Raw genomic sequence first — 20,661 nt, 5'->3', positions numbered from 1 at the left:
ATACTGTATTATGCTTAAATTTGTGTATATTGAGCCATCCTTGCACTTCTAAAACAAAACCAACTTGATCATGGTGTATTTTTTAAATATGCTTTTGAACTTAATTTGCAATCATTTTTATTATTTTTTGCATTTATGTTCATCAGCAATACTGATCTATAGCTTTTTTCCTTTTCCTTTTTTTTTTTTGTCCAGACAGGATTTCTCTATATAGCCTTGAGTATCCCAGAACTCATGGCATGGACCAAACTGGCCTTGAGATCATAGGGATCTACCTGACTCTGCTTACTGTGTGCTGGGATCAAAGGCAAACACCACCACACCCAGCCTATAGCTTTCTTTTTGTGTGTATCATTTATGTGTTTTGGTAGGTATAATACTGCACAGACAATTTGTCTCCTTAACAAAGAAAGCTTGGGACCAGATGGATTCAGTTAAATTTTACCAGGTCTTTGAAGAATCACTATCAATGCTTCTCCAACTATTCTATGAAAGACAGGGAAGGAACTCCCCCCAGATTAATTCTACAAAACCTATACTAAACCTACCAAAACCCGAGAAAGACACATGATCAGCGGGACATGGTGAAGCATGCCTGTAATTCTAGAACTTGGGAAGTGGAGGCAGAAGATTAGGTGTTCAAAGTCTTCCTTAGTGATGTAGGCAACTTCAACTACCGGAGACCCTTTACACTGTTGTTTTTTCAAAAAATCCTGTATTATCTTTATCTATCTATCTATCTATCTATCTATCTATCTATCTATCTATCATCACGTGTAGGGACAGAAAGAATATGAGCAACCTGTGAAGATTCTGATAGGTATAGGTGTCCACACCACTTACTACGACATTCTGTCGATGCTAAGGATATGTCTGGTGTGGACCTTCAGGTTATGTTTGTTTGGGGCTGGGTCATCAGCTGCAGGCTTTTGTCTTATTGAGTATGAATGTTTTGCCTGTGAACTACATGTATTCCTGGTACCTGCAGAGGTCAGAAGAGGGTGTTGAATCCCTTGGGACTAGAGTTACAGACTGCTGTGAGTCCCCATGTGGGTACAGGAAATTGAAGCCAGGTTTTCTTCAAGAACAAAGTGCTCTTAACTCCTGAGCCACACCTTTAATCCCAGCACTTAGGAGGCAGAGGCAGGCGGATCTCTGTGAGTTCGAGGCCAGCCTGGGCTACAGAGTGAGTTCCAGGAAAGGCTCCAAAGCTACAGAGAAACCCTGTCTCGGAAAAAAAAAAAAAAAAGGAGGAGGAGGAGGAGGAGGAGGAGGAGGAGGAGGAGGAGGAGGAGGAGAAGAAGAAGAAGAAGAAGAAGAAGAAGAAGAAGAAGAAGAAGAAGAAGAAGAAGAAGAAGAAAGGCTATATCTGCTTCTGGAAGCTGTAAGTCTGTATACTTGGAGGCAGTGTGAAAGCAGGAGCTATCTCACTGTCCAGAACAAGGTTTGTATCAGTCAACAGGGTACATACTCACTCTGGTGGCCTGCAGTCTGCGTATCTAGATGTGGCATTACACAAACTGGTGGTGTATCCCGGGAATGTCTCAGAAGAAGTAATCAAACCAACTTATTTGATGGAGGGAGTTCATGGGAGCCAAGCCTGTTGTGGGATAATCCTTTTGTACACTATGAAGATGTGTCTCTGCCAAGGCACCTTTTGATTGATTTAATAAAGAGCTGAGTGACCAGTAGCTAAGCAGAAGAGGATAGGTGGGACTTCTGGAAAGAGATAAGAACCCTGGGAAAAGAGGCAGAATTTGCCAGCAGGACACAGGGAAATCAGATGTACAGTATGGAGGAGAGGTAAAGAGCCGTGTGGCATAATGTAGATGAACATAAACGGGTTGTTGTAAGAGCTAGTTGGGAACAAGCCTAAGCTAAGGCCAAGGTCTCATAATTAATAAGTCTTTGTGTCATTATTTGGGAGCTGGCAGTCCAAAATAGTCTATACAAGTCCTTTGCCAACCTGGTCTTAGTCTTTCAGACCTAGCCCCTGTGTGAAACCATGTGACTAGTCTTGATTCTTGTCACAGGACCACTGATGACCATGTCCCTTTTTCACTTCCTCCCCACAACCCAAATTCCCCATTGGACTTGTGAGAGACATTCCTCATTTGTATTTGTCCCTCGGGGGCCTTCTCCCACCCTGCCACTGAAGCAATGTATCTACAGGGACCTTGAATTGTGATTATTCACTATTTTCTGGTTCTCTGAGCAGCCAGTCCGGGATGAAGTACTTCTGATGAGCACTTTCTCAAGACAGTGCATAGCACTCTGAGGTTTTGCTGGGCGATGTAATGGACTTCTCCAAAGATGGCTTGTCTGGAGGACAGTTTCAGGCTAATCCTCCTGGATTTAAAAATTTTAAGGGCCAGTTTTTTCCTGCGGTTAGGACTGTAGTTTAATGTTACTGTGAGTGGCTGGCACTTTCTGGCTTACCTTACACTTGTGGTCTTTGGTTCTCCTTTCTTCCTGGCTTGGGGAGCAGGGACAACTAAATTGCAAATTGCTTTGTATATCTTTGCATTTCTCTGTGGTATTTAGACTTCTTCTCTTTTGATTTCCAGACCTCTTTCTGTCCTCTTCATTGCTCCGATTCTTCTCACTTGCAGAGTTGCATGAAGAATACTACTATTCCCCATCTTGTACTTTGGATTAGCTTTGTGTTTTGTTTTTTTTAACGTGATACTTAAGACATCTTCCTAACTTTTGACCAGGGTTTCTCCACCTCTTCTATTTTGGTTCCAAGTTTCTTTGTAGTGGAGATTGTCCTTTGCACGGTCGATGTTTGACAGCAGTGTCAATGAAGGCTCAGCTTCAATCAGTTTTACATACTTTGTTTCAATATTGAATGGGGTTGGAGAACAGGACATTTTAGGACAAAAGCCTTCTGTCCTAATTTTTTTAAAAAAATTGTGCTAGCCAGAGTGGCTTCCTCAATATGATCAATACTACATATTTACAGTCTTCTCTTGCTCAATACCTATGATTTTAATTAAAATGTTTTAAAGGAACTGCATGACATATTTAGTGTCATTTAATATTCAATTGTATGATACTAACTGTTGACCTTGAGTCATTTTGAAGAAATTACAGAACCTTGTTGTCTTGGTATTTGTACAGCATTGCCAAGGATAGAATAACATTCTTTTTCATAAATTCTTCTCATTAGTTTCAATTATTTGGAAAAATTATGGTGAGCCACAGATTTTTATCATAAAATATGAGTAAGCTTGATACAGTAGGTAAGGAATTTTCCCAACTTTTTAGTGTGTTCTACCTCCAAAATCTTTCCTCTTTATTATAGTGTGGTTATTGCTTTTCCCCTTCCAAAGGAAAATCACTAGAACAAAGCCACTGACACAAAACAACATCCAGAAGTTAAAATACTTTATTATTATAAACATTTTCAGAATATAAACTGATTTTGTGTGAAGACTCTGAAACTTTTAAAACTATATGTAAGATAAGATTATTATAATGTATTTCACTTTCCAACCCAGAAAATACTGCAAGTTAGATCTACAAAAGGATATCTAAATTGTTTCATAGAGAAAGCCAGTGAGCATAAAAATACGTGACTCAAAACTAAAACAAACCCAACCAAGAAACAGATTCCACAAAGTCTGTTAATCCTCCAATTTTAAATAAATGATCTCCCAAGGGAAAATAATTCCACTACCACAGCAATTTGGTGAATCAAAGCAGAGCCACTCTTTTCTTAAAGGGAAATTCTATCATATGTAAGAAAAATTAATAAAGCTTTTAGAAAATAGGAAAGTAATCTCCATGTTGGAAAGCAAGCATACTAAATTCTTCATGTTCACTTTGTTAGAAGTTGAAACTTCTGTCCACATAGGAAAGTGACATGAACATGAATGCATAGAACCAAGCTCCTCAGATGTTATTTCAGTTGAGCCTCAGGAGTTAGGAGCTTCAAAATCCAAGGATAGACTGGTCCCAAAGCATCTCCTCCTCTGTCCTTTCTTCGCCTTGTTCCTTTTTCTCCTTTCTACGCTTACGGTCCTCTTTCTTAGAGGATACATCTCGGCCTTTTCTCTCTTTTCGGTTCTTAAGCTTTTCTGTACCGTCCTGTACAGTTTCTGTTTCTGCCTTTGTTTTCTTTCTTTGGATGCTCCTGTGTTTGTTTAAATCCATTTCCTCTGAACTCCTTTTCCTCTCATGTTTGGGCCGCTCTTCCTCCTTTTCTCTGCTCTCCTCTAGATGTCTTTTCCTCTTCTGGTGCATTTGTCTATGACTGGCTTGAGGGTCAATGGTACTGTGTCCTGAGCTGAGGTGCTTGTGAACTACAGATTCTACACTATATGAGCCACAGTTGTATTCTTGCTGACTAAGGTTGAAGGGGACTGGTTTTTCTGAGAAGCCATCTCTGGTAAATTGACAGTAGCTCAGAGAGTCTAATCTCAGCTTTCCATGAGCTGGTAACCACTGGGGCAAGCGGTCTTCTGTCTGTGAACTACTGCATGATCTTGGGTAGGTATGGTTGATTCCAGATGGGAGTCTTTGATCAAACATGCTATACCTGGGCCTGGAATCAAACTCTTCTCTGTACCCACAGCTTTCCAAATAGTCCCCTCTCATCCTTCTGAAACACGTCTTTGGCTCTAAGCCTCTGGCTTTCTGTACTTTAATATAATCTTCAAGTTCATCTTGAAAAGAGTCATATGACTTGTTTGAATGCTTCATTAGGTTGACAAAAAGGGATTCTCTATAGAAAAGATGGGAGAAAAAAAAACCTTACTAGATTATTTTGTTCTGAAAGCTTCATTGTTCTTAGAAAGGTTAAAACAACAAAAGGAAAACCAAATTAAAACCTACTTCAGCAAGTGCTAAATATTTTGGTACTATATATCAAAGAGTAGTATCAAAACGGTCAAATATCTCACAAACCATTCACAGATAACTTCACTATTCTTCTACATTGAGAGAAAAAGTATAAAAAGGGAGTTGACACATGGGATATTTTCATACAGCTGAAAATGTAAGGCAACAAGGATGTGTGAATCACATGTCTGTGGCAGTAGCCTGATTTCAATGCTAGATAATTTCTAAAGCTGTGATGACTCAGTTTCCTGTATTGTTTTCTAAGACAAGTAACAGAACCACAATAAAGTAATTTAATCTTTAAAATCCTGTTTACTCAAATAAATGTATATACTTACCTGACTACAGTACTCTAAGGCTTACTAATAAAAGAATGTGATGTTTGTAAAGTGATTTAGGAATGCTGGAGACGATAAAATCAGCTACAAGATGAGAACTACTCTTAGGGATAGGGTATGAGGGAGGATGAAGGAACAGAATAGAGTTCTGCGGCATCTGTGTAGCACTTGGATTCCCCTCTATTACTTCTGACTGGTATAAAGGCATTCTAGAATGCCTTTTGGTTTGTTCTCTCCAAGAACAGTAAGTATGAGGTGGAAACAGAGGAGGAAAGTGGAGATGGACACAATAGGGACAGAACTCATGTAGAAACATTTCAGAAAAAACTCACACATTACAGAATTTTTATTTGATTTTTTTCTTGCTAGGAGGAACAACAACTATTCCTGATTCTCTTTCTTTCCCCAACATCAAAATACATTTCTGGGGATTTATTTTCTCTATAAAATTAGGAGGCAACAGCAAAACCCTATGCACAATTGAATATTTCTTCCCTTTAAAAAGTACAGTCCAACAAAGCACTCCAGAGTCACAAATGAGCAGTGATTATTCTGAAAACAGGAAAATGGTCTAACTGACACCTGTTTTGGTGAATTAGAAAAATTAGGTGCCATTTGAATTTGAAAAACATAAAAGCTCTGACTAGGATAGCAACAATAAACATGATGAAACAAAGGCACACTATGTTGATACTTCAGAAGAGCATGTATACAAATGGTCAGTAAACACAGGAAAGATGTTGCAGATCATTAGATATAAAATAAGTGTGAATTCAAACCACAGTGAAGGATTGCTTCACATTCACTGGAATGACTGAAGACAGACTGACAGTGCTGGTGAGGAACAACTGCAACCCTGACCTCTCAGGCAGGAATGGTAAAGGAGACAATCACTCGGAAAACAGTTCAGCAGCTACTTAACCAAGTTACATACACACCTATGTAATGACCTAGTCAAAGCACTCAGAGGCATTTACCCCAAAGAGAAGGATATGTCTATACAAGACTTAAACATGAGTGTTCATAGTGGTTTTATTTTTAATAGCCCCAGAAAGGGAAAAAACAAAAACCACCTAAATGTAAACCAATAGGTAAAGTAACTGATGGTCTAACTACCTAATGGAAAAAACATCAGTGATAAAAAGTAGAAACAGTCCCAGCATCCACCCACTGACAACTGGACAAAGCAGATGAACCTTGGAGAGACACTATTCCAAGTAAAACAAGCCAGTCCCTAAAGATTTCAGATGGCACGAATGTGAGTGAAACCTTACCGTTATCAGGCTGAGAACTTGATGGTGAAATGTGATCATATTCAACCATTAACTGCTTCAGTATTTCAGCACGAATGCTCCACAAAGTGAAGACTACAACAATCAGGGAGCTAAATATCGGAGTAGAGAATACATCTACTTTTTCTAATATTCAACTCTCATTCACCTGAAACCAAGCACAATTTTGTCACATAGATTAACATTCATACCCAGGCAACCAACACAGATCATCTACAAAATACATCTTTATTGTTCTGCTGTCAGTCTGAAACTTCTTTTTAACATTTATTTTGTGTGTGTGTACACATATAGAGGTCAGAAGACAACTTGCATAAACCAGTTCTCCTTCCACCATGTTGGTTCTAGGAATCAAACTCAGGCTATCAGGCTCCAGAGGCAAGATTCTTTCTTTACCCACTGAACCATCTTGCCAACTACTAAAAACTTAGCTTTTGTTTATTTGTTTCATTTTTGAGACGGGGCCTCTCTACATAGCCCTGTTTGTCCTGGAACTTATTATGTAGACCAAGCTGGCCTCAAACTCATAAAGATCCACCTGTCTCTGCCTCCCAAGTGCTGGGATTAAAGGTGTGTACCATCTTGCCCAGTGAGCATTTTTTTTTAAGCCCTGAAAAAAACATTTTGATTAAGAAGGTATTGTATCTAGTATCATCCTTCTTGTTCTCCATTCTGGTTTCTCCAGACTTCCTTAGTCCTGCAGGAGCTCCTCTTTCTAGTAACCTTAATCTCCTAGGGACCTCTTAGTGCTGACCCAGTGTCTACCTAATTCTTCTCTACCACCTACCCATTTCAGTTATTCCTTCCAGTGCATCTCCATTCCTTTATGACACTCACTGACTTACAGACTCACTCTCTACTAGGGAGCCCTAGTGGCCACACTAGGCTGGATTCTCAGATCAGAGCACTGCTTTGAGCATTCCTCTCATCAGAGAAGCTCTTCTTGCAGGAGATGAGAATCAGCACAGAGAAGTACAACTGGACATTGTGTGGAAAGTGACACTTTGGAGAACTCAGTCCTAAACAGGATGTCTTCATTAAACTCCCATCTTTAAGGTTCAGGGATCAATGTGGAAGAGAAGCCAGAAAGACTGTAAGAGTCAGGAGTGAAGGAAGACTCCAGGGAAACTCCTTCTAGACAACAGCAGGACTGATGCACATAGGAATGCAGACTGTGGTAGCATGCACAGGATCTGCACAGGTTCAAGCCAGACGGGATCTCGGCCCTCAAAAGGGAAAGTGGACATAATGTGGACATAACCAAGAAGCTAAATGTAACTGATACCTGCTTGGAAGGGGAAAATTAGTCTTCCCAATGGAGTGTGACTAGGTGTATCAACCACACTCCAGAGCAGGTCCCATGCCCAGGAGTACTTGGCCAACACACAAAAAAGTTTTGGCATTTTTTTTGGGTCACTTTTTTGTTTTGTTCTCATTCTGACACACACACACACACACACACACACACACACACACACACACACAGAGAGAGAGAGAGAGCGCATGAAGTTGGGTAGGTAGGAAGGTAGGGAAGATTTGGGAGAGGTTGGGGGAGGCGAAGAAGATGGTCAAACATAGTGTACTAAAATGTGGGTAATGGTGCTTGCCACCAAGCCTAAGGATCTGAGTTTGATAACTCATGATAGGAGAGAACTGGCATGCCCCCCCCACATTATGATGTTTTCTCAGTGGGTATATGTTTGTCACATAACTACAAAGATCCAAGAGTTCAAATCCCAAGAATGCATGTAAAGGCAGGTACACTAGCATGTGCCTATAATCTATTAATCCAAAAATTTATTACTATATTCAGAGTTTTAACCTGGTCAGAATGCTATCTAGCATTAAGAAAACAATAATAAATACTATCAAGGACTTTGGGGGTGGTATGCATTTCTGGTAGGAATATAAGCTTGACCAGACACTATGGAAATGTGTATGAAGCTCTTAAAACAAAACACACACACACAAAAAAAAAACCTAGGAACTACTGTATAACCCAGCTTTCCCACTTCTGGGTATCAACTTCTATGATTCAAGCCAACATATTTACTATAGCACTGTCTATAATAGCCAGGTTACAGAATCAAGTTATCCATCAACAGATAGATGGATAAAGAAAATGTGGTATATACTGCACAACAGAATTTTATGCAGCCATAAAAAAAAGAATGAAATGTTGTTTGCTAAAAAATGGATGCAAACTAGAGATCATCATATCAAGTGAAATAAGCCAGGCTCCTGGGCAGATATGGTTTCTCTTATTTGTTGATCCTAGATTGGACATATAAAGGCACACACAAAAAATATTTTTTTAAAACATGTATTTTCTGGCTATTATTAGACAAAATACAGCCATGTGAATAACTTCAGGTTAAAAAAAAAGCTCAAGTGCTGTATGGGGCTATAAGCCCTCTTGCTGCTGGAATGATGCCATAGTTAAGACTTTAGTCATCACAGAACATGAAGAAGTAGGCCAGTGACTCAGAGCAAAAACAAAGATGCTCGGGTCTTCTCTAATCACATGATGAAGATGTCCTAACAGTCTTGTATTATCTACGTCCAAACTCTTGTGAGAGAGGATCTAAGAGAAAATGTCTCTGAATGAGCTTAAAACTGTCCATATAGTAATAACTAAAATGATGGTACAGGGAAAACCAAGAAATTAACATTTATGAGTAAGATCGTAAGTTATTTTTCTTGAATATATATTTATCTAAGTTGGGTATTACTTTACAATCTTATAAAAGCTAATTTAAAAATTTCAATACTGGGGCTGGAGAGATGGCTCAGTGGTCAAGAGCACTGACTACTCTTACAGAGGCCCTGAGTTCAATTCCCAGCAACCACATGGTGGCTCACAACCACCTGTAATGAGATCTGGTGCCCTCTTCTGGCCTTCAGGGACACATGCAGACAGAACACTGTATACCTAATAAATAAAAATAAATCTTTTAAAAAAAGAAAAAAAAATTTCAATACTGCACAAATAATCAATAAAAGTAAAAAAAAATTTTCAACTCAACTCAAATGTCAAAAATAACACTTTGATTACCTGACACTTTTCTAGAGAATTAGAATAAACATAGTTGGATGCCTGCTTTTACTTAATTGGCAAACAAGGCATTTTGCAGGTTTAAGAAACAGAGAGTAAAAGTGACTTGCCCAACAATTAATGGCAAAATTGAGACCTGACTCCAAGTCCCCTAAACCCAAGGCTAAGAAATAACTATAATCCTTTAATCTTTAAATTAAAAAAAACCTTTAATCTCAACCACATATGAACTATGATGTAGTTTCAGACAAGATAACCAATGGATAAAACCAGATGAGGTGGTTGGCAAGCTGGCTCAACCTAGGGCCAAGCCCAGTCACCTATGTCTGATCCCTGGGAACAAGAAGAAAGGTGAAAACTGACTCCAAGTTGTCCCCCCAGCTCCCCTCATTGCTGTGGCAGATATACACCTACATGCAAAATAAATATGTAGGTGCATGTGGGAACCACTTAGATGAGGTCTTTAAAAACAGCACAACTGACTTTTATGTTTCATTAAAATAAATGTACCTAGTACTTTTGCATCTAAAATACCAAGCTAGAGAGATGAAGTTTATCCAGGTCTCTGAACATTAAGAGACCAGAGTAGGAAAAGACTATTATACACAGATAGTAGTGCTTAATGGCTATCCCCTGGCCCCCGCCAGGACACCATTATACATACAAGATACAGAATGGAAGCCACACCATCTAAGGGAAAACACTGGACAGGGACTCTGACTTCATGTACAGCAGTGGTTCTCAAACTTCATAATGCTTCGAACCTCTATACAGTTCCTCATTGTTGTGGTGACGCCCAACCATAAAATTATTTTCGTTGCTACTTCTTAACTGTAATTTAGCTACTGTTGTGAATCATAATGTAAATTTATCTGTGTTTTCTAATGGTCCTAGGTGACCTCTGTGAAAAAAAAAAAGGGGGGTCTTGACCCACAGGTTGAGACCCACTGATGTACAGGCATATTCCCATCTGTGACTAGCTGAGAGTCATAACTCATCTGGGTCAGTATCTTCATCTATGACCTAGTGGCAAGCCCACTAAACAGTTCACAGCTCTCTTTCCATGATTTGAAGCCTCTACTTAAAAAGCTATCAAAGGTAGTATCACCTTTACTGTAGTGGAAGACACTGATGAGGTGCCTACAGAGAAGAGGTGTGAGGGGGTGAGCTTTGGAGTTAGAAGGACCCGAGTTTGAGTTTAAACTCTAATTATTCAAATATGTCAGCACATTACTTTTCTGAGTCAGTGTCTTTAATCCATCAAAAGGACAATAACATCTACCACATAGGGTTCTTAAAAGAATTAAGTAAAATGGCATGAATGAGGTTTATCTGCTACTTTTTTTGTTGTTGTTTGAGACAGGGTTTCTCTGTATAACAGTCCTGGCTGTCTTGGAACTCACTTTGTAGACCAGGTTGGCCTTGAACTCACTGAGATCTGCCTGCCTCTGCCTCTTAAGCGTAGGGATTAAAGGCGTGCGCCACCACGCACGCCTGTCTTATTTTAAAAGCTTTTAAAAGCTTCCAAAAGACACCGGGCAGTGGTGGCGCACGCCTTTAATCCCAGCCCTTGGGAGGCAGAGCCAGGTGGATCTCTGTGAGTTCGAGGCCAGCCTGGGCTACCAAGTGAGTCCCAGGAAAGGCGCAAAGCTACACAGAGAAACCCTGTCTCAAAAAAAAAAAAAAAAAAAAGCTTCCAAAAGATACAGTCTTTTTATTTCCAACTATCTCATAATGAAAAATCTTTGATCATTCAAACAGCAACACCACTCCACAGATGTCTTTTATAAAAACCTGTTTGAATTCATTCCTGGTATCTACAGAGAAAACAGGCTGTTGTGTTTTCAATCTTCAGTTGACAATATCAATTCATATACTATCTCAAATTTTAATTTCCCAACTGTTTACAAGGTTATAGTAATAGCTTTTTGCTCATGAGAATGCCAATTTTAACATGAAAATGTTATGCAAGCCTAATATTTAATATGGTAATTTTCTTTCAAACTTAAAAAATAAATTACATTTGTTTATTGTGTTGGGTGTACATGCCAGAGCAGGTGTGTGGAAATCAGGGTATATAACTAGCTGGCGTCAGTTCTTTCTCCTTCTACCAGGTGGCTTCCAGGGATTGAACTCAGGCCCTCAGACTTGGAGGTGCACATCTTTATCCACTGAGCCATCTCTCAGGCCTCCTTGCCTCAGCCTCATGAGTACTCGTAATTATAGATGTGTACTATCCCACCTGGATGTAACATTTTCCTGGGGTCCAGAAAACATCACTCTAAATGAGAAGGTACCTGGAAACCAATGATTAGGCTCTATGGAAGTGGGCTGGGGCACAATATTGAAATATGGACTAAGATAACTGAACCTGGGCACTTTTTGGTTGCAAACAATCTCAAGAAATGAAGTAAATTTATTAGTCACTGATTCTAACTTCAGTGAGCCCTCCGTATATCCCTGTGCTCCAAATTCTTGGATTTAATCAACTATTGATTAAAAAAGAACATGTGCATAGAGAGTGAGAGAACTTATTTTCCCTGTCATCATTCCCTAAACAATATAGTTTAACAACTATTTACCTAACATTTACACTGTACTGGGTCACTGGATATTTCAAGTAATCTAGAGATGATTCAAGTGTATAGGAGAATGTATAAAGGCTATATTATATACAACTACACTAATTAAGACTTGAACATTTGTATATTTTGTTACAAGAGGTAGGGAGTCTGGAATCAATTTCCTGCAGATAATTAAATACGACTGTATACCATTAATGTTCTACAAAAATCACAGGGAGAAACCACAAACCCTCTTCACCTGTGGCAGGCAACCTTCTCCTAGTTAGTAAAAATGTGACCATATAAATTTCATCAAAAATGCAAGGCCATACAAATTCCTCAGGCTAGTCATGTTGTATATTAACTTTTAGAACTTGGGCTAACTTTTTCTTCTTCATAGTAAATCTTGCCTCACTACATTTACATGGTCTACTGTTCAATCTCAAGTACCTAACTATTGAAATTTATTTTACACATGCTTACCAGTTTATGAGCAGGACTTTGCTACAGTTTGACAAAGCCCATATTGGAAACTATCCCCAGTACAAGTTAGGTGAAGCCTAATGGGAAGTATTTAGGTCATGGGGTCATCAACTTAAGGTTGGATTAATGCCAGTTATAAGAACTTGAAGCTGCAAGTCTAATTTTTCTCCACACGCAGACTCTTGCCTTCTTTCATTAAGATGGCTTTCACCAGAGGCTGGCATCTTAAAATAGAAATCACCAGACTCTAGAACTGAGAAATCTTTTTAAATAAAATAGTGTGGTATTTGGTTATATCAACATGAAACAACTAAAGACAAATGCCAATTATTTAACACCAAAACTGTACTTTATATGCTGGTATTCATTTCTGTTGTTTGAGATGTAGTCTCATTTTTTTTTTTTTTTTTTTTTTTGGTTTTTTGAGACAGGGTTTCTCTGTGTAGCTTTGCGCCTTTCCTGGAACTTACTTTGTAGACCAGGCTGGCCTCGAACTCACAGAGATCCACCTGGCTCTGCCTCCCGAGTGCTGGGATTAAAGGCGTGCGCCACCACCGCCCGGCCGTAGTCTCATCTTTTAGTTATTGATAATGTGGAACTATTTAGACAGGCTAGCCTCAAACTTCAGAACTTCCTGTCTTTGCCTCCTGAGTGCTAGGATTATGGGTATATGCTAAAATGCTGCCTTTTATGTAGTTACTTAAATTGGAAAAGTGGTGTTATGAAGAAATGTCCATGGTATAGTAAAAGAAAAATGTATATACTTCCAACTTTAGTATCAACAACCCAATGTATACAAGCAAAAAAAAAAAATTTAAGGGAATTATTGTAGCTGTGTCATGATTCATTCACTTCCTTCCCCAGGGACGTGTGTGTGTGTGTGTGTGTGTGTGTGTGTGTGTGTGTGTGTGATGGTAGAAGGTAGGTAGCACCTAGATCTGAGGAAAGCCCTGAACGGTAATTGCTCGGAGAAAACTCATCTTTAAAATTCCCTTTTAAGATATCCTTGGCCAGCTGGGCAGTGGTGGTGCACACCTTTAGTCCCAGCACTCGGGAGGCAGAGCCAGTCGGATCTCCGTGAGTTTGAGGCTAGCCTGAAACCCTGTCTTGAACTCCCCCCCCCAAAAAAAAAGATAACCTTGGCCAAGGATTACTAAAAGTAAACATGGCCCATCTCTAGGAGACACAGAACCCTTAAGAATGCCATAAAAGCTATATAACTCCCTAGGGCACACAACCTGTATGAAATGACCCAGTGAATCTCACTTAGAAACTATCCATTATTTTGGGTCAGAGATAAAAGTTTGAAATACCTTTCACTTCCCAGACACCACTTTATTTCATTTGGGTTTCTTTTTTTTAATGCCAAATGCTGTTTATTGAAGGAGGGAAGAGGTCTTAAATACAGGCTTACAGCACAATGGGAGAACCCCGGAGGGCAGAAGTTCGCTACCTGTTTTACAATCTTGCATCTAAGTTATTTGTGTTTCTAAATGAACTTATCTTTGAAATAATTACTCGTTCTTGATACTGTCTAATACTGCTGACTCATGGAAGCTGATTTGATTCAATCTTTTTTTTTTGAAATGTATACGTCCTTTATTATCAATTTGCTTTTGCAACCTTGGAAGGAGCTTCCCCACTCCCCAATCTTCACTAAACCTTGACAGATTTTAATTAATTAATTAAGCTTTGTTGAGGTGGAACTGAGCCATGACATAGGTGCTAGGAACTGAATCCAAGTCCTCTATGAGTAGCCAGTACTCTTGACCTCTGAGCCACTACAACAAACTCTTTTGCCTTTAAAAAGTTGTATCTAGCTAGGCAGTGGTGGCGCACACCTTTAATCCCAGCACTTGGGAGGTAGAGCCAGGCCCGACTCTGTGAGCTCTAAAGAGCGAGATCCAAGAAAGGCACCAAAACTACACAGAGAAACCCTGTCTCGAGAAAAAACAAACAAACAAACAAACAAACAAAAGTTGTATCTAGTGCCTAGCTAAGTGTGAATGTAAATTGGTGAAGGCACTTGCCACTAAGCTTGATGATCTGAATTCTATCCACATCCACATCATGGAAACAGAGATTTGGTTCAATCTTGTTAGCTATATTTTATTGAAAATAACTAGATATAAAGCAAGGAAATCAAACTGCAACCCATAGATCCAGGGAGGCTACCTAGCAGGGGGGACCCTAGGATGGCAGTGGCTTATAATAAGTTTTGGTTTTGCCCAGTCACTGGGCAAGCTTTAGTGAAACATTTCACTATTAGGATGAAGAAGTTGTACTGTATCAAGCTGATGAAAGAAAATGCTGGCCATACTTTTAGGAGGGGATTTAGATTATGGATTAGCCTATAGAAAAATGTCTGCCATAAATCAAACAGTGAAGGGGAAGATGAATAGGAATCTCACACAACTTAAGTAAAATAGCTCTCTGAACAGGTGAAGATAGGTATCTTCTGTATCCCAGAATCTAATCAATATTTATATGTATAATTCAGCTATCATTTGGCTTAAAAGGGCTTATTGGGAAATGTTATCATTTTACCTATTTTTTACAGAGAAAATATTTTAACTGTTTAGAATAACCCTGGACTTTGGAATTATAACCTGTTTTTAAGTTCAAGCTATCTATGTATTATTTCTCCTGCAGTTGTACATTTTAGTTTTTATATTAAAAAAAAAAGGACAAATAAAAAAAATTTTTTTGAGGGGGTACTTGTTAGGGAAGCTCCAGTGGGGTTCCAAGGGGGAATAAGAGGATGGATATGATCAAAACATGTTGCATATATGTATTAAGTTCTAAAGGAATAAATAAAAATTCTATTAAAAACAAAAAAAAAAACACATCAAAAAACTGGAAAAGCATACCTTGAATGGGGTTTGTTACATGTATCTATAACACAGTTTTAACTTTTGCAAAAATGAAAAACTCTGTACTTATGCTGGTTATCTTTAAACTAAGCCTGACTTCGGCACCAGTATGTAGGTTTAAAAGGCTTGCTTTAAAATGTGTGCTCAAAGAACTGTTAAGTCAGAAACATTTTAGAAAGAACTTGAATATACTGTCTTGCAATTATTTTGAATTGTTTAAAAATATGTAGTTTAGCTACATTTGACTGGAAAGTCAGTAAGGTAAAAAGGTTTCCACAATTTCCCTTGATTCCAAATTAGTGCACACAAACTGACTGTAATGATACTGACTCTTCTTGGGACAGGATCTCACTGTGTTCAAGTCGGCCCCAAACTCCTGGACTCGTGTGATCCTGTTAATCAGCTTCCTGCTTAAAAAAGGTTTTACTGTTCCTAGTCTGAAAGTGAGAATGGAACTGTAATGACTGAAGCAGAATAATTCTTTTGTATCTTCTGGAGGGGTGTCCTAACATGGCCTTAAACACAGACCCACACATACACATTAAGTTCCAAGCATCACCTTACTTTTTTTTTTTTTTTTGGTCTACCAGCATAACTGGAAATTATTTTGTTTTAATAACTATTCAAGTAATTTTTCTAAGACAGGGTCTCACAGTGCAACCCAGGCCAGCCTTAGACTCCTGAGCCTCCTGCCTCAGTCTTTGAACTGTGTTACATGCCCAGCCCAACTTTTTTAGGGGGTGCGAGTAGGTGAGAGGCAGTCTATGTAGATCAAACTGGCCTAAAACTCAAGAGATCTGTTTGCCTCTGCCTCCTCAGTGTTGGCACCACACCTGGCTCTAGCCTACCTTTTATAACTATCAAAAATAAAATATATTGAGTTCTAAACTGGGAACGGTTGTGTACTCCTATAATCCTAACACTTGCAAGATGAGATGATTGGCAAGGAGTTCCAAAGGCCTGTAACAGTGACTAGGTAATTTTTTAAACTGTTGTATCTTTGATCTTAACTCAGAGTACAAACTTTCATGTTCTATGATTACTATCCCAGCACACAGCCACTCCATGGAAGGAATACAACCAACAGACTGCTAAAATCAGCCCCAAACTGTAAATCTTATCTACACAGGCCTTCAGAGTTTGGTTAGTGTAGGGTTCCTCAACCTCGACAATACTGTTCTAGGTAGAATAATTCTGTTGTGTATGTGGGGGTTGTCTAGTGTATTTTAGAGTGTTTGTGGCATCTCCGTCCTATACCAAATAGATTACCTATAGCATTTGCTGACCATATTCTTCTGTCCAGTGGCAACAAGCAACAATGTCTCTAGACCTTGCCAAAAAGAGGATGGGGAGCTTGGGACAGACATATCGTTGGTTAAGAACCACTGGGCTAGTCCAATTACCTCACTCAGTAGATGACATAACCCCAAACCAAAAAGTACAGGACTTTCTCAGTCATACACTTGTAGAGAAACTAGCAATAAAACCTATTCTTGGTGAAGACTCCTATCTCATTAGTCTCATTTTTACCACCTATAAGTAGTACAGAGGTTATTGCTAAATGAATTATCACTTAGTCTTTCATACATATTAGAATCATTGAAAGGAAAGTAGATGTGGAAACTGGCAGAAAAGCTGGTCTTGTTTTCCCATGAAGAGCTGATTCTAAATCATCCTGTGATCTGACCTTAGAACTAAAAAGAATAGTGTTGACACCTATAAGCTGTCCAGACATACTTGGTGACAGGCAGGAAGTTTTAAAGGCAAAAAAGGAAAAAAAAAAATCACATTAAAAACAAAAACAAAAAACCCAACAAAACCTGTCAGGATATTCTAGGCTGACTGAATATATTTATTGTAATAAATTTCCAGTAACATCTGTACTGAATGGAAGTGTTCATAAAAAAGTTTTAAGGATAATACTATTTTACTTCTGTGCCACTTCTCCAAAATGAACTGTGTAAAAAAAGGAAATAAAACACAGATATGAAAAAAGTTACTTTCAGTGTTATGTTTACAGCTATTCTAGAAAAATGGAATCTAAATTATCCTGCAATATTCTGGCTTCTATTATCTTTCATGCTGAAGACAAGAACAATATTCGGCAACACAGCAAGTACTAACGATGTTTTTCTGTTTCTGGGTGTTTTACAGAATCTTCTGCAGTGGGGATCAGGTGCCACGATATAAAACTATTTCCAAAACTGCTCTAAAGAGCTCTTTCACAGGTTCAGGCTGTCTGCAGGTGTGCAGTACCCACAAGAACCCCTATTTCTACTGGGATAGCCACCAGCTTTTTGTATTTTGGTAAATGTGTTGGGGAGGCTAGACTATCAACTCTCCAAACTTCCATCCATATAAAGTGACTTACCCACAGTTTAACCCGGTCCCTAGCAGCCTCCAAGTCCCCAGTCCCACATTTAGGAAAAACTCTGGCTGTCAACTTTACTGTTTATTTCAGCCCTCACCTGATGACGGGGGTCTCTGGACTCTTTTGTGTTTGTGATGCTCAGGGTCTCAGGCACGCTAGACAGGAGTTCTACCCATAGTAGAGACCACTCTAAGTTATTTACTTTAAAATGCTTCCAATCCTACACCCCACCCCATTTCTTTCCCCCCTGAGGTAGTGTCTCACTAGGTAGTTCTGGCTGGCCAGGAACTCTCTTTAGACCAGGGCAGCCTTTGCCTCTCCAGTGCCGGGGATTCAAGGCCGGCAGCACCACACCCAACAAAGGCGCTTTCCTGTCATTTTAAGCTGATTTCCCACAACTCGGCAGTGTCTTTCATCGACTATAAAATCACTTCTTGGGAATGTATCAGGATAGCAGAGGCGCCTTCCCGGTCTCTGGGGGGAGGACGGGCGCCTAACTTCCCTAATTCCCAGATGGCGGGAGAGCGCAGTGACCGACCCTTTGCCACTTTCCACCTCTCCAGCCTACTTCAGCTCGGCCTTCTCTCTCCTTACACGTTCTCCTTTTGGAAAAGGCCCGAGTCACCCCGGCGCAACTGAGAACACGGCTCAGCTTGGCCACCGGCCGGGGGGGTCTGGGTTCAAGTCCTGTCTCTCACCGCTCGAGCCGCTAACGTCAAGGTACGTTTGTGTTTTTTTTTTTTTAACTTGTCTTCCAGGGTCTCCAGAGGCCGAGAAGAGTGTCGTGGGGAGCCCCTCCACCTCACCTCTCCTCTCCCGAGCAAACGTTCCGCCTGGGCGCTCGCACGCTCCTGGCCAGAACTCACTCGCTCAGGGGGGCGCCTGCCGGGAAGCCTCCTCTCCACACGCCACTCCCCCACCCCGAGGCTGCCCGCGCCGGGGGGTCGCTTCCGAGACGGGGCTTCCTCACGGACGGACCCCCACTTCCCCCGGCCACCCCTCGGCTTCCTCGCCGGGCGGTGGCGTCCCCTGGGCCGTGGCGGGGTGCTGACGGGGTGCTGAGGAGAGACAGAGGCGCTCCGAGGGCCGCGCCCGGGTCGTCGGCCATGTCGCAGGCGGGGCCCCCGTCCGGCCGTCCGGCCGTCCCTGGGCCGCGGGAGTGGAGGGCTGGAGCTCGGGCCGCCCCCGCCGCCGGGCGGGAACTCACCTTCTCCGAGGCAGGGGCGGGCGTCTACAACTACTGTCCCCCTCCCCGCCAACAACGCCGGCCGGGGGTCAGAGGCTGCGGGGGAGGTGGCGGAGAGGCAGGAACGCCGCTGCCGCCGCCGCCGCCGCCTCCGCCGCAGAGCAGGCGGGGTGGGGGGAGGAGGCGGAGACCTAACTTCCTGAGGGGAAGTCGCCGCCACCACCCGCGGCTGACTGGACGGCGCCAGCGCCATGGCGGCGGGGCGCGCCGGCGCGCGTGCGCAGCAGGGGACGGGGGGGGGGGGGCCGGCCGCTCCCTAGCCCCGCCCTCCGTGTTTGCTCCGCCCCCTTCCCGCCATTTCGGACTCCAACCGGCTCTGGTTCCCCCGAGGGTAGTAGCTGGGTGGGCTGCCTTCCGGTCACAGCTCCCCCGGAGAGCCAGAGTGAGTCTGGAAGTGTAGGGAATCCACCGGCCAAGTGTCTAAAAAAAACCCGCACACCTGCTTTTTCTCTTCCTTGTTGTTGTGCTCTTAGTAGTAAAGTAAGTGAGGCACAGCCCCTGCTCATGATACTTGGCCAGTATAGTTCACAAATTCCCTCTTTCCCTTTCGGGTTATGCGTGTAGGAGCATGGTACTCTTCAACGCACACGCGGTATGATTATATCCAGCCACCTCGCCCCTGGATCACTACATTCGTATGCACTTAACTTTCCTAAAACCCATGCTCCTATCATGTAAATACAACATCTCACACAAACACTGCTAAAGTATGTTTAGTTTTCTTTACGTTTTAACTATTTTGTGTGGAATGGGGTGAGGGTGGGGCTCCTTATACCAGATGCACCCCAGAGGTCGAACTCAGGTCCTGGGGCTTGGGAGCAATCTCCTTTGCACAAAGAACCATGTGTGGGATAGGGTCTCACATTGGCCCATGCTGGTCCCGAACTAGTGACTAACAGCCTCAGGTGGACTGAGAAGCTCAGTGTTGACTCAGGAAGCTTCTGATAAGGCAGCTTCTGATAAGGCGATTCCCTTGTACCACTTCCTGACTTCAGGGGAACTGACCTGCGGATGGAATCTCCCATCCCCCAAACGCGCAACTTCCTGTCTACAAGACCCCAAGGCCCCACCACCGCTTGCTCCACATACATAGTCTCACTTCCCTGAGAGACTGCAAGCCCTTCTGATTACAGATCAGTTCTGTTTCTGGAGATGCCGGTCTTCCCTTCATTTCCAAATCCCTTTCTAACACTAACAACCCTCTACTCTCAGCCTCTCAAGTGCTGGAATTACAAGGGTGAGCCAGAAAGCTTCACTGGGGTTTTGTTTTTTTTAAGACTGAAGACTGCATTTCACTCACAGGCTGGCCTGGAAAACAGGGTCCTTCTCCTCAGACTCCCAAGGGCTGGAATTAAAGCACCTTTACCCTCTGAGCCATCTCGAAGGCCAGGATTCCTGTTAGCACTACACAGTTGCCTAACTCAACATGCTGCATTTGCTTCCTTCTCCAGAAATTGCCACTCCTCTCCTTCCTAATGAACTCTGGAAAAAGTGTCACCTAGCCTGCACATAGGCAAGCAATCTATTACTGAATCCATGACACCTTCCTAAGACAGGGACGGGAGACTTTTGATTGTGCTGTAATTAGAATATA

At 41.4% G+C, this 20,661-nt stretch overlaps 1 protein-coding gene across 4 annotated transcripts; it reads right to left on the bottom strand.

The window, feature by feature from the left end:
- Positions 1–3,373: 3,373 nt before the first annotated feature.
- Krcc1 (lysine rich coiled-coil 1) lies at positions 3,374–19,274 on the bottom strand. 4 transcript variants are annotated; one of them, XM_059257937.1, is made up of 3 exons: positions 19,029–19,273; positions 6,458–6,623; positions 3,374–4,729 (listed from the first exon to the last, which is right to left on the bottom strand). In XM_059257937.1, the coding sequence occupies exon 3, from the start codon at positions 4,705–4,707 to the stop codon at positions 3,937–3,939; it is 771 nt and encodes a 256-aa protein (XP_059113920.1). In that variant the 5' UTR covers positions 4,708–4,729; positions 6,458–6,623; positions 19,029–19,273; the 3' UTR covers positions 3,374–3,936. The 4 variants fall into 4 exon arrangements, with proteins under 4 accessions (XP_059113920.1, XP_059113921.1, XP_059113923.1 ...); XM_059257938.1 differs by lacking the exon at positions 19,029–19,273 and adding an exon at positions 17,038–17,058; XM_059257940.1 differs by lacking the exon at positions 6,458–6,623 and having other exon boundaries at positions 19,029–19,274.
- Positions 19,275–20,661: the final 1,387 nt, after the last annotated feature.

This window comes from Peromyscus eremicus, chromosome 3, assembly GCF_949786415.1.
Source record: "Peromyscus eremicus chromosome 3, PerEre_H2_v1, whole genome shotgun sequence".
Lineage (NCBI taxonomy): Eukaryota > Metazoa > Chordata > Mammalia > Rodentia > Cricetidae > Peromyscus > Peromyscus eremicus.
Note: the sequence above shows the minus strand (reverse complement) of the source record. Positions and strands in the feature narration are given on the sequence as shown.